Source organism: Podarcis raffonei, chromosome 8 (assembly GCF_027172205.1).
Source record: "Podarcis raffonei isolate rPodRaf1 chromosome 8, rPodRaf1.pri, whole genome shotgun sequence".
Taxonomy (NCBI): Eukaryota; Metazoa; Chordata; class Lepidosauria; order Squamata; family Lacertidae; genus Podarcis; species Podarcis raffonei.
Window position 1 is genome coordinate 43,092,453 of NC_070609.1, and position 14,465 is coordinate 43,106,917.

Genomic DNA, 14,465 nt, shown 5'->3' on the forward strand with positions numbered 1-14,465 from the left:
GGAACCTGCTTTGTTGACATTCCGCGCCGGCCGGTGTCCTTGGCAGCCTGGGCCTCTAGCGGATGCTTCCCAGCGCTGTTGGACGTCGTCTCAAAGCACAAACAACTTTCAGAGCCTTTGGCTTTCTCAGAGCTCTTGGAATGGCCTGCCTGGCCTGCCCCCCCACTCCTTCTTGGGGTGCAGCCTGTGCCCTCTTTCACAGCTCTCAGCCGCTCTCCAGCACACAGTCCATCACACAGACGTGTCGAAGCATTGCAAAAGCTTGCCAACACAGTCCCAGCCCCTTCTGGGCTTCCAGACCCCTCTGGTCTGGCTCTCACTTCGGCCTGAGGCTTGCTCCCTTGGCCCTCGGCTTCCTCCCGACCCTTGGCTCCTGCTGAGCTTTTCCACAGACTCCTCAGCACCTGCCAGGCGGCCTGAGCCGATTTAACGCCCTCCAGGTGGGGCAACAGCAAAGCGTCCACACTTGCTTTCAACAGGCAAAGCTCTCTCTGCTCTCTCTCGCTCAGCAGAGCAGTAGCTTGCATGGGTGGGGCCGGCGCCTTCTGGACTGGACTCCAGAGCCCTGTGGCCACAAACCACCCCCTTGCTCCTCTTGACCAGGCCTCCCAGTTGGCCCCATTCAGCCTCTCACCGGGGTAGCTTTCTTGGCTCTGCTGTGCCTGTGCAGCAGCCATTTTCCTCCCCCCGGGGCTTTAGCATACTCACACTGCCAGCAAGCCGGACTCTCGAAGCAGCCGTCCCTCTTGGCTCTTGGCTCCGCTCTCCAGCATCTCCCACTGCCCTTCCTGGCAGGAGATCACAGCAACTCACCGCTGGCAGCCTTCTCCCTTCTCACACTTGTCAGGAAACACGCACCGCCATAACCTTTGCGGAAATAAAACCTCTGCGTCCAGTCACGCTTCCCTTGCGTGGCTCTGCTTGGGAGCTGACCTGGCAGGAGAGCAGAGTAGCAGCGGTCCTGTGTCGGTGTGAGATGAGGGATAAATCAAGTCCAGAGACAGTTCGGTTCTTATCTCTAGAAGCGTTTATTTACAAGCCATAAATCAGTCTCATCCATCGGAACTTGGAGGCATTCTCAGCCGTGCTCCAAAAGCACACACGCAGCCTCCAAGCTGAGCTGCGTCTCAGTCAGAATCGAAAGCAAGTCTGAAAGCAGACACGCGCTGTGACTCACTTCTCTGCGACAAGCTCCTCCTCCTCCCAGATACAGGACACCACGGAGTTTTGACCCTGTCAGTTCCAAACTCCACATATGTAACCTGAAGCGTATATAACCCGAGGTACCACTGTACTCCATGAAGTTGAGGCTATGATAGCCCCCCCCCCCCGCCCTGCAATTTTGAAGGGGCCTTCGGGGGGACACGAAGGGACTGGGAGGGAAGATTGGGGAAAATAAAACTGAGGCACTAATGAAGTTACAAAGCTGTTGTAACTATCAGTGAGAATTAAGGAGCAAAAACCTGTTGGTCTCTCAGCTGTGTCAGTGAACTGGCCCAGCTTCTCATCTCTCTACGCTGCAGCCTGATGGAATGGCTGCCATCAGCCACTACATCACAATGGTCACCAAAGGCTGCATACAAAAACAAAACATTAAAACCAACTTTAAATACGAAACCAAAGAGCAGAGCAGAAAATCTCTCAAAACCACAAGGAGCAGAATCAAAGATTCACATGATATAAACTATTAAAAGCCACATGGAATAGAAGTGTTGTTTTTTTCACCTGAATGTAAGCAAAATGGGACCTGTTTAATCTCTGTTGCAAGGGAATTTCATACCACAGAAAAGGCCTAGCCTCATCTTGTGCAGCATACAAAAGGACCTCAGAAGAAAACTCTCAGGTTTGCATGGCAGGAGGTGGCCTTTCTGATATCCTGGCCTTAAGGGCTTTATAGGTAAACATCAGAACTTTTAATTTGGCCTGGAAATAAATCAGAAGCTAGTCTTTGATATAAAACAGGTATAATGCAGTCTTATAAGGCACACATCAGAAAGCAAACTGGCTGCAACATTTTGTATCATCCATAGCTTTCGAACACTCTTCAAGGGCAGCACCACATAGAATGCACTGCAGTAATCTAAACAGGATTAGGCTGACAGATCGGCAAGCAGCTCAAGGCAATGTAGTAAGCTTCAAGGCTGACGTGAACCACACAGGGATCTGAACCACACTAGCTCTGGAACTACAGGCATTAACTGTGGGATTAAGAATTCAACCTCACTGAATTCAAGGCAGAGTTGAATATTTATGAGGAAACCAAATGAATTATAGTCAAGATACATCACTTCTGTGTCCCATTTTTGATCAGATATTATTTTCCTTTCAAGTTATGTATCCCCCCACCAACAGGTCTTGGCATCCCAGTCTGCCACTGTACCAGAAACAACACTGGCAAGTTTTTGAACAGTGGCTTTACCACAAAAGTGACAAGCTTGGCACCAAAAAATGGCTTGTTTTGCTAAAGGAGAGAGAGAGAGAGAGAGAGAGAGAGAGAGAGAGAGAGAGAACATGTGCACATGTGCATTGTCTCCAAAAACATAGCTTAATCATCCTCTGGAAGTTTGTTTTAAATTTTTTACAAAATACCTAGTGTGACACATTGCATTTTAAGGATTATTATGCCAAATTTAAGGTCAGGTTTATCAGGATCGCCCTTTTTTTTGCAAAGCTTATTCATATGCTAGAAGTGGAGGATATAAACATTATTTTCATCCAAATGCCTATTGCTTTGTGGCACTACTGATATAAATGGAAAAGAACATTTGTGTCAAATATACATATAAAATTTACATTTAATGCAATTCTCAGAACACATGTCTTACCAACATTATCGAATTATTAAATTGAGCTATTGCAATCAGAACATTACAACTGTTGCGAAGCCAACTGTTTGCTTTGATCGTGGAATATATTTCTGTTGCTATTTCATAATTCATGTTCTAAGGTCTCTCCTGTCTCAACTGCTAGCATCGTTGACGTAAGAGCAGATAAGTCAATAGTAGTCAGGGGGTGGGCAACAATGTCCTGTTGTGATATCAGAGCAAATCAGACAATGGCATCAAGAGTTATAGCAAGCAAAAGATCACAAATGGAAAGCACAGGTATTAAAGAAGAGGTTTCTGACAGGCAGCTTTTTTAATGGCCACTAGCAAACATCAAACACATATATGTGTGTATGATTATAGGCCTCAGCATTTTAATAGCAGTACCAATCAGCTAAAATTTATCAAATAGATTTTTGTAAAAAAAAAATTCTTAACTTTAAGTAGCTACTCTCTTTTATCTCCTACCCAAGATTGCTTGCATTTTGATGTAAATATTAAGCATTCTGTAATTCATCAACTAATTCTCTCCTAGTTACACATTTCAAGTAATTAAAGTTCAGTAATAACTTATTCTTTCTGCTCCAGCACCTGCATTTCATTTGTTTATTTTCCCAGAGTCATAAATCTGAGGGACTGTCAAAGTGCCATAATATTAGTGCAATAATCAAAGTTAATTAGTCCCTCTCAATAAACAACAACAAAGTCATTACAAAGATGCATTGAAGGTGCTCTAGCTACCCACTTTACAGATGAGATTGTACTGAAAACAATTAGGAATGGGGAATGGTTAATAAATAAAATGCATTTTTTTCTGAAGTAATTTGAAACAAAGACAATGTGGGACCTTTGTTCTTCAATTCATTCCCAGAAATGCTCACTTCATACTGCAATGATGAGACAGGTGCATTAAACTCAAATCTAACAACAGCTTCACATTAAGCATGAAAGGGATACAGCCATCTCCAGTCACACATCGGGGAACCATGGCCAGTTGTGGTTCTCAAGTATATGCTGCCAAACATTTTACCATATATGTACTTATTGCAGAAAACACCAATGTAGTGACAGACACAATTGCTATGTAAACTGTGAAGCAACTAAATCTTCACAACGTTGTAAGGTTATTATAAGGCTGTTTCAAAAAATGGGTTCATGGTTCATTTCATAGGCCCGGAAAAAAAGTTATATAAGCAATAAACAAAATCTCTTAATCCAACATATTCTTTGAAATTTCAGGTTGAGTATTTTCATATACACACTCATTTATTCCGCTAATTACCTAGAGATAATCGTAGCATTAACCTTTGGTGGGTGTAAAACAGTATTGCATTTAACAACTTAGCTGATTTCCATAGGCAACTAGGAATTCCAGGCAGGCTAGCAAGATAATTCTGTCCCTGATCAGCTGGTTTTCATGCTAGCTGTGTAGGAAGGAAAGCCTTTTTCTCCATGACCAGCTGAAACGTAGGCTGGTAACCTTTGTGGCCTTATTATGTTATCGTTCAATGTAAATTCAGGTCCTCAAGTGAACCAAATGAAGACATGAAAATAAACAGTTTATAATAACTTTTTCACAAGAACCAGATCCATTTAGGCAGCTCCATTTTAAGTCATAAATTTTAAAGAATTACTTAGCAATGTATTTAAACCCACATTATTAACAGTACAGTAGCCAACAATGGCAAAATTAGCGCTGGTTCTAAACGGAAAGCTAATCAGCAGTCTTTGAAATACTTATTTATCTATTTGTGTGGACAGGCAGGGTCCCCCCAACCGCAGGTGACTTCCGATCGGAATAATGACTCAAGACAACGTGCTATGGGATTAAAATTGGCCACAACTTTATTAAGTTTCAGATGTAGGGAGACCTTGGCTCAGGCATTGGGCATTTATCCTTCCCAGTCCCCAGCCAGGGATCTGGGCGACTTCAGGGTTATCCAGAATGTGTGGGGATTGGGCTGGCTCTGCAGAACATATGTTCAAGCAGAGAGCCTTCCCCCCCCCCCGTTTCGCCACCGTTGGAGGGGAGAGCAATGACAACCTCTCGGTGTATGGCCAGTGCCTCCCCTCAAGACCCCTTTAACAGGGAACCCTGGTATCACCGACACAAAGGGTGGGGCACATGGGTCACTGCTTCACGCCCCACCCCCATTTAGGTAGATAGACTAAAGGATTCCCTCCAAGGCCCGAAACCGCCAAAGTTGTGATGTTTTGCTACGGGAAAGGCAAAACCTTCCAATGCAGGGAAATTCCTTTCCAGCTCTTCAACAGCGACCCTGACGTAGCAGTGCCTGCATACCTGTGGAGAAAAGGTTAACCTGCAAAAGAAGACTTAACTGAGGGAAGACAGGGTGGGAGAAGCTCTGGAGCCGACTGCCACTTCGCAGGTAAGATTCACCTTCTGTTGTGTGGGCAGGACGGTCCCTCCCCTTACCTGGCTATTCCCCTGGCAACGCCTCCCCAGGCAGGATTGGGCGGCTGGCTGAGGTAGGTGGAGACCCCCAGGTATCCAGCCTGGAGAGGATGAAGCCAGCCCAAACTACCAGGAGTCACACTGGGATCCGGGGGGCTGCGTGCAACCACGCAAAAGGCGCCCCCATTTGATGTGTGGAGCGGTCATTATTTAGTTCCAAATATGGTGTGTATCTTTACTGACAGCTACAATATTTTCATTATTTACATGTCTCTGTAAAAATTGCAGAAGTTTCACACAAAAACACAACAGGTAATGATTGTGTATTCTTCCTCCTCTTCCACCTTCCTTCCCCCCCCCCCAACGTCAAAATTTAAAATGCATGCTTCTTAGAACAGGGACCTCGTTACACTGCAAAGTACCATACATACCAATAAATAATGGCATACATCATCTTCCCTGCTCGCAGTATTATTTATTTATTTTATTAGATAGTCATACAACACAAAACAGTTTCAGGGTGACTTACTATCCATTTTAAAAACATACAAAATGGTTAACAACCACCATAATTTTAAACCTTCCAATCAATACATAAAACACCAGCTTTCCATTGGGCAGAGGAACACTAATCAGCAACCCAGAGAAGCACTAGCATAAAGCCTTCACTCAGCTGGCTCAAATTCCATCAAATGCCCAGGTGGAAAGCACAAGTCTTAACCTGGTGTCAAAAGATGCCAGTGTCAGCAGCAGGTAGCCCTTGGTCCAGAGAGCATTCCACAGGCTCTACAACCAAAAAGCTCTCTCTCATCTAATCAAGCAATGACGAAAAAGACAATAGTTCAGGTAGTTTCAACCCCACCCCTTACCAGTGCCTCCCAAGCCAATCTTCAGTGTTAGGGTGCAAGTCAGATAGATAAAACCTGGTATCAAAATACATTTGGAATTTTACCCAGGGTTAAGAGCAACAACCTATAGCTAGTATTAATCATGGCTACGGTTGTATCTTTCCTTTGATACAACCCTCCCACTCTTTTGAACACTTTCTTTTCAAGAGCTTTTGACCTTTCTACAATACTTATTGGTGCCAAGAAACACCTTCTCTTACCCATTCTTCCATGATGCGTTGGACAGCGTCATTAGCTCTTAACGTATTTCGGCAGGCAAGGATGACATGTGCACCATGTAGCGCAAAGGACTTGGCTGTTTCAAAGCCTACAACAAAACACATATTGAGAACATAAAGAATCAGAATTTAAAGCTAAGCAGCAGGTATTAACTAACAACCAAGAGACTGGAAATATCTGGATTCTATCTGCATACTACAATATATTGATTATTGAGTCAAAATGTTTTTACCATACTTTCTCATTAAAGTTCAAAAACTGAAAACCAATAAAAGAATTAAAATAAAACCAAATTGAAATAGAGGTATATATTCAAATTGCAACATTACATTTGGCCAGCAGCCAAGTCTATGATCTTTTATAAGCTGTTTTTAGGCATAATTTTGTGAATCTGATTTTTAAATGCTGATATTCTCTACTTTGATTCCCCCCTTTGCTTGTGATTTTTAATTGTAGTTTTAATATGTACCATTATGCTTTAAGTATTGTTTTTAATTATGTATTTTTTCTGCCTAGTGCAAAATAATTTAAAATAAAAACAATTCTTAAAAAAACAAAGTTTTTAGGAAATTTAGAGATTTTAGCAACAATCTAAGTGTAATCAAACTTGGTGCAAGGAGTGAATGTTGGCACAGTTGACGCGGCACAAGAGAAACGGACTAACATTCATAGCGGCACACCTAACCTACAGGAGCAGAGCCTCAGAATACATAAAATTAATATAGAAGAAGGCATACTCAAATTACTCAAATGGCCTGAAATGAAGGTGAGAAAAATGTTCATTTTGACTCTATTCAAATCACTTGTTTACCACGTCAGTACCAAGCATACGTGGAACTTAAGTGAGTCTTTTCTCTACCTGACATCATTTAACAGTCAACCATCCACCCAAATGCATTGCAGAGGGACTTGAGAAGTAGATTCAAGAAATAACTTGCTAGAAAGAATTGTTACGTATCCCAGGGGAGTGACTTGGAGTCATGCTCATATGATTTGTTATTATGATTCCTACTCCACTCTAGGGGCCCTCAGTGTGGCTTACATAATACACACACATTAAAATGCAATTACAATTGTATTTTAAAAAAGAAAACTCAATTAAGAACAGAGAAATTGGATTAACAAAGTGACAACACCCTTGGTCCCTGAATAAAAATGTTATGGTGTGACAATTGGTGCTCACTGGGAATACTCACTAAAACGCTCAGTTCTCATGGTGTTGTATTGGCCATTTGACCCTTGGGTGCTCCCTTGAGCCCCTTGTTTATGGGTGGTCCCAAATGGTAAATGGGTTCTTATACAGAAGGGAAATTGAGGCATGGGGGAAACGCTGAAGATGTGAGCTTTTTAATGTTAAAACTAGGCTAACGTAAAAGTGACTGATACAATTGTAAAACTAACTTCGAGGTACATTGGAAGTAGGAATTTGACAGTAGAATTTGAAACTAGAGTATTCTGACATTGAAAAGATTTGCATATTTGCCCCTTTTTCAATAGGAAAAATCACATTCCTATCATATCATCCACCATGTATTTTGGAAAGTGGATCGCCTGTCTGTCTGTTCGTCCTCTATAAGTTTGGCTTCCTGTCGAAACACAGTTGCCAAACTTGGTATGAAGGTTTTCGAGGTGGGGGTGGCAGTCTTTGTTGAAGTTTGGATGCCAGGAACCATTTTGAATCGTGAAGGCAGACTGAAATGTGACTTTGTCATGTCAACCCATTTTTTGATGTTGCAGGTCCAAAATATGCTGATGTGGACCACATCCCTGAAGATATTGTTGCCCCACTGGTGGTCCTTCACCAGAGTTGGCATGGCTGAAGCATGGGATAAAAAGGCTTTTAAATAATAAATACATTTTATTTCAAATGGAGGTACCACAGAGCCTTTCTTCCAAGGCACCCAAGTTGCATTCTGCTTGTATATTTGTAAATAAACCATATTACCAAGACAGGTCTCCAGTGTGCACTCATGTGAAACAAATCTAAATGCAGTATGTAGTGAAAACGAGCAAGCTCTCTGAGGCTCTCCTCAGATTGATCCAGGAATTTTCTAAGTTTCATGGGGTAGCAACTCACAAAAGATGTCCCAAAAAAATCTGAGAGCTCCGAAGAATGTTCCATACACAGCATCAGCCTGCTCCACTCAAATACAATCTAGCTATGATATACACCTTAATAACTTCAAGTTACTTAATACTAGCAGCACTATTCCAAGTGTGGCTGAGGAATTCTAATAAACCAAAATATAGTGCAGTTTTGATATGTTTAATCTCCCATCTTGAACTGTATCCGAATATAGACAAAAACCTGCTCCTTGATCTCAGGAACCACTATGGCAGTATTTGGTTATGACATCTTAAGAGGCATCCAAATGCATAGCAAACAACAACTTTGCAAAACATAGACTCAAAATCATTAATTAAATAATACTCCAGGGCTAACAGTAGCTTCAGGTTGGTGGAGGAGGGGATGTTCATCAGGACTGCCTCACAGGAGGAGGGGGCTAACCCCTTCACTGATTTAAAAATTGTCTAGTTTGGCCCTCAGGTATAGCAGTAGGATTCAAGAAAGGAAGAACACAAAGAGCAGAGCCCAATTGTTTTGCTAAATTCCTTCCTGTTATTTCACAATACATTATCAATGCCCATAGCCAACTTTTCCACCTGTGACAACTGGTAGGAAACATAGCAGCAAGAATTATTAGGTGGTTTTGGTGCATGTTTTTGATAGATCAAATAGAAAATTTCCTACCAAGTTCTCATGATACTACACCTTAATGACTTCCAACTGTAAACACTTGAATTAGCACATGAATGCTTAATAGGACAATAATATAAGTATATCAATACCAAGAAATTGACAGAACAAGGTAACTATTTGTTCCACTTTTATTTTAAACATGCTGCAGCATCCATTTAAACGTTGTTTACCCAGGGAAAAAAGCTATTAAACACAGGCTGCTTCACTTCTAGAAACACCCTAGGGCAAGAGAAATTTAGTTTACAACACAGGGTATAACTTAGATTATAGAATCAACAGACACCACGTAAAGTTATACCATTCTCCGCAATTACATGCTTACAGTATTTAAGTCTTAGCAATTTTCCTGCTTGCCTTTTTAAAGCCATTCATTGTACCGAGCAACTTTAATTATCTGGGCAATTCATTGCACACAGATGAATCCAGTTTCAACACATGCAACCTTTCTAATTCCATTCTAAGCAAATGTAGCAAGGAAACTTAAAAATTGCAAACATTATTAGCCAGTCATGCAGTTTACTGTTTCAGTAAAAATAAGCATTGATATTGAATTGTATTTGTATTGGTTTTAAAAATACCGTATTTTTTGCCCTATAGGACGCACTTTTTCCCCTCCAAAAATGAAGGGGAAATGTGTGTGCGTCCTATGGGGCGAATGCAGGCTTTCGCTGAAGCCTGGAGAGCGAGAGGGGTCGGTGCGCACCGCCACCCCGTTATTCCCCGACCTGATCTGGAGGCTGGCGGGGGGGGGGAAGCAAGCTTGCTTCTCCCCCCCGCCAGCCCCACAAGCTCGGGGGATAGCGGGGAGGCGGAGCGCTGCCACCCCACTATTCCCCGACCTGATCTGGAGGCTGGCGGGGGGGGAGAAGCAAGCTTGCTTCTCCCCCCCCCCGCCAGCCCCACAAACTCAGGGGACAGCAGGGCAAGCCGCTGCCCCACGGAGGCTAGGGAGGCTGTCTCTGAAGGCAGAAGAGGGAGACGGAGTGCTCCGTCTCCCTCTTCTAGCTTGGGGAAGTCTGCGCAAACCTGGGGGGGAAATAAAAAATTTTCCCTTGATTTCCCCCCCAAAAAACTAGGTGCATCCTATGGGCCGGTGCGTCCTATAGGGCGAAAAATACGGTAGTTTTATACTGTAATACCAACTCCTCACAATTTATTACTAGTCCAACTAAATAGATATATAAACTGAATGATATCTGACAGCAAACAAGTGTTGGAAGAAAGATTTTTTATCCAGGAGCAGATCTAACCACCACCCAAAAAGTTTTCAGGTACCGGTAAGTCTCTTAAAATAACAGAACTAGGTTAAAATGAAAAGATGGTATTTTAGGCCTTTGTGTGTAAATCAGGATAGCAGCAGGAGATACAAATCTCAGAGTTGTTTTATTTATATATATTAAATTTCTATACTGCCCTTCATCCAAGGATCAGAGGGTGGCTTACAATATAGAAACACAAAAATGCATACCATAGTAAGAAATAAACCCTCAATAATCTCCACACACACAGTCTAAAAGGCTATAGATTCTTTAATTAGCCAAAGGCCTGGGAGAAATGTTTTTGCCTGGTGCCTAAAGGTATGCAATGAAGGCAATGTAATGAGCCTTTCTGGGGAGCGCATTCCACAAGCAGAGAGCCACCACAGAAAAGGCCCGTTTTCATGTTGCCACCCTCTGGACTTCTCACAGAGGAGGCACACAAAGAAGGGTCTCAGATGACAATTGTAGCTGTTCATTTCTCTGTAAAATTCCCAGATATTATATGCTATGTAGGAGACTGTAACTGTGTAAAGGAAAACAAATATGTAAAGCTGACTTATACTGAGTTAGTCTACTGATCGATCCAGCTCAGAACACTATTATTTTCTGTCTTTCCCATAGCTACCTGGAGATGCCAGGAATTATACCTAGGATCCTTTGAGTGCAAAGCATGTGATCTGCTACTGATTATGGCCCTTCTCCTGTGCTGTTTGAAAGTGTGCATCTCCCAGAAGTTTTGCAAATTTCCATATGCATATAACTTCACCTATATGGTGCTGGTAGCTGGAAATGAAATATTTCTGCAATAATCCACTGCACTAGCTGGATTTCTGTTTAACTATTACGTAAATAAATACATAAATAAAAGTAGAATATGGAGATGCAGGAGAGAACTGTACAAAGTACAAGTCTGACTTTAAAATGCCCATGCAAATTCAGGTTGGGGCAATAATGTTCAGTATAACATTCAGTGTGTTATAAATTCTAAAACGACCACCCTAAAAATCTCATGAGACAGGACTGACCCAACTAGTCTCCGGTTGAAAAAACTCTTATCTGACCCTCTAGTGACAATCCTATTTTTAACAGCAGTAAAAATACAAGCATGATGGAATACAAGCCTTACAAAACTTTTTAAAGCCTCAAATCCAATACTCAGGCTATTTTTGGTTGTTCCCTCATCCCTACTGAACCCTTAACATTTTATAACATTTCATGTGAAAGTTTAAACATTAAAAGCTCTATGCAGAACAAAATGTTTTCTTAATTTATTAAAACTTCCCGTTTCTGCTTCTTTTTCTACAGCACCAAGGCAGTATAAAACAGAAAAATACTTTGTAATAATCAAACCTACCCACTGACCAGCATACAGTGGTACCTTAGTTCTCAAACTTAATCCGTTCCGGGAGTCCTTTCAACTCCCGAAACTGTTCAAAAAACAAGGCACAGCTTCCGAATGGCTGAGAGCTCCCTGCACTCCATCGGAAACCGCGTCGGATGTTTGGCTTCTGAATTTTTTTTGTAAACCGGAACACACACTTCTGGTTTTGCGGCATTCGGGAACCAATGTATTCATCAACTAAGTTGTTTGGGCCCAAGGAATACACCTGAGGCCCTTCCAGCTTGAGTTTTCTTACTTGGGAACAATATCTGAACTAGCTCAGTAACTGGTAACAGGAAGTCTACTTAGGGCTCCCATTTTACCTTCCTAGTGCTTTTCTACAGAGGCCTAGTTTCTTTTGCTTCCTATCAGTTTCCATCAGGAGTAATATCAAGGAAGGTTTATTTTTCTGCTATGATTTGTCATGGCTTCAACACATATTTTTAAGATGTTCATCTTAGGTATAGATCAGAAATCATACATAGTTGGTTGTACCAATGTTAGTCCTACTCAAAGTGGATCTATTGAAAATGATAGGCACAGAATCATAGAATTATAGAGATGGAAGGGATCCAGAGGGTAATCTAGTCCAATCTCCATAACTAACTTAGATGGTAACTTCAGTTGGCCTCCTCTGAACAGAACTAAGCTGGATACAATCCTGTGCATGTGTGTATATAAAACCATGAAGCAGAAATTAGTTGTAAAGTATCCAGATGTATCCTTCTACATGCTGCTATTTGGTGCAGCAGGTTTCTTTTAGCAGGAGAGGGTGAAAGATGATTTTTGAAGATTTCCCTTCCTCTGCACCCCATTTTCCTACAACCTAAGGTTTCCTAATTTTCTACACATGAAATACAAAATTTAAGTGAAGGTTTCAAAAGGATTGGATGAGCATGAATAGCAAAGTGCCATTTTCAATAACAGTATTAAGGAAATGTTGCAATTATTAATTACCTATTTAAGTCTTCATTTTGCTAATCATGTACTTTCAGTGTACTTTAACATTTGATGAAAAATTTAAGACGCACTTTGCCGGAATGTGCATCTAAGGAAATCTAAGATGTGCATCTTATATGGTTTAAGGGAATAAATATAGAGAATGCAAACAAAATATATTGCCTAATTTATCAATTCTAACTTCCATCCCACCCATTAAAATAAGAGCCATATGATATATGTTAACATTTGTTAACTAGCTTCAAAAAGGCAAAGTAATATGTTGATGTACACAAATAGGGGAGTAGAACCAAATGTTTAATCCAATTGTAGTAACAGCCTATTCAAACAGACAAAAATAAATAAATAGATGAAGCAGATCAAATACCCACTAACGTCCAAATCACATTTAGACAAGATGTGTGAGAGGATTTTTTCTTTCTGTGGCTAAGCTTATTCTCTGGCACTGCCTACCTAGCGAGTGTCCTCACTCAGATACTTTGTTATGACCTTTCACTATTTCTTTAAGAAGGCATTTGAACTGCCAAGTTGTTAGTTTTAACTTCCCAGCGTAGTTGTTTTGAACTACTTTATTTGCTACCATTCTTCATATTAGTTTGCATTTCAAACATTTTTATTATTGTGTACACAAACGTGAGTATTTTAGTGAAAAGGTGAAATAGGTATACACTGTATTTAGTAGTTAAATTACATTGAAGCCAGCATAATACAGATTTAATCTATACTTCTCAAAACTAGTTTTACCTCCAATCCTAAGCATAGTGCCAAGTCAGCCATCCTTTCACAATATGCTCTGCTAAAGGTGAACAGTCACAGCACCTTCCATATTGAAGTGAGGTAAAGCTTTCACAGTATCAGTACACTATGATGTAGGAAAGGAGACACAGACTCAATCCAGTTGCCCTCATGCTCCTCTATCAAGCAGGCAGCTGACCTGCATGTGAGTGGCTACCACATCAATTCAGTAAAACAGCCCTTTATTGTCACTTTTTACAGGCTTCTACTTTACAGTCCCAAACACTTTTTGGAAGTGCATGCTTAAGAGGAAACATAGCTTGGCAACCCACAAATGAAACTAGTCTCATTAGCAGAAATCTGTATTTAGGGAACTATATTTGGTATATTCATAATGTAACTGTTTGCTTTACAGCCACTCTTTTGAGGCAAAATCTGCCCTTTTCCTCTGTGGTATCAATATAATGGAAAAAATGACCTGCCTCCAGAAGATGGCACAAAAAAATTGAGTCATCAGTTAAAATATTCAGTTTATTTAGTTGCATATATTGATAAAGTTGTGGTTTCTACTATGCCAGCATTTCCCTGCTGAGCTTAAAGGACAATCACCTACTACTTTGTCTTTGCTCTGGTTAAACATGATGACCTGCTTCCCACAAAAATAATTTCATGTATCCAAGAGAACTTTGAAAATCTATTTCTTGAATATCATGCCACACTGTAACCCTCTTTTTCAAGTGAGTGGTTTTTCAACTTTATTTTGTGACATGGTATGAGGTTCTGCTATTCAGAGAGAGAGAGAGAAATAGAAAGAAATAAAGAGCACATTAAAAATTACACTGGACATGCTTGAGCCTTCAGCTGAACCTGAAGCACTTATTTGAATCCCTGCCAATATTAGTGAACAAAAACAACACAGACTTCTAATGAAAGCTCAGTTTTATGGATATCTCTGTAAGTCAACTTCTTTCAATCTGGTACATCGCAAATAGCAGCATCAG

General features: G+C 41.1%; 1 protein-coding gene across 2 annotated transcripts in view; it reads right to left on the reverse strand.

Annotated features, from left to right (window-relative positions):
* The window catches only part of WWOX (WW domain containing oxidoreductase), a 548,892-nt gene that overhangs the window by 519,742 nt on the left and 14,685 nt on the right, over window positions 1-14,465 (reverse strand). Inside the window, exons 5-6 of one of the 2 annotated variants that reach the window (XM_053399592.1) lie at window positions 6,350-6,456; window positions 1,368-1,573 (exon numbers count right to left, since the gene is read on the reverse strand). In XM_053399592.1, the coding sequence (XP_053255567.1) occupies window positions 1,550-1,573; window positions 6,350-6,456 (131 nt within the window). In that variant the 3' untranslated portion in view covers window positions 1,368-1,549. Of the gene's footprint in view, window positions 1-1,367; window positions 1,574-6,349; window positions 6,457-14,465 lie in introns of those variants that run through there. The other variant, XM_053399590.1, reaches the window with a different exon arrangement.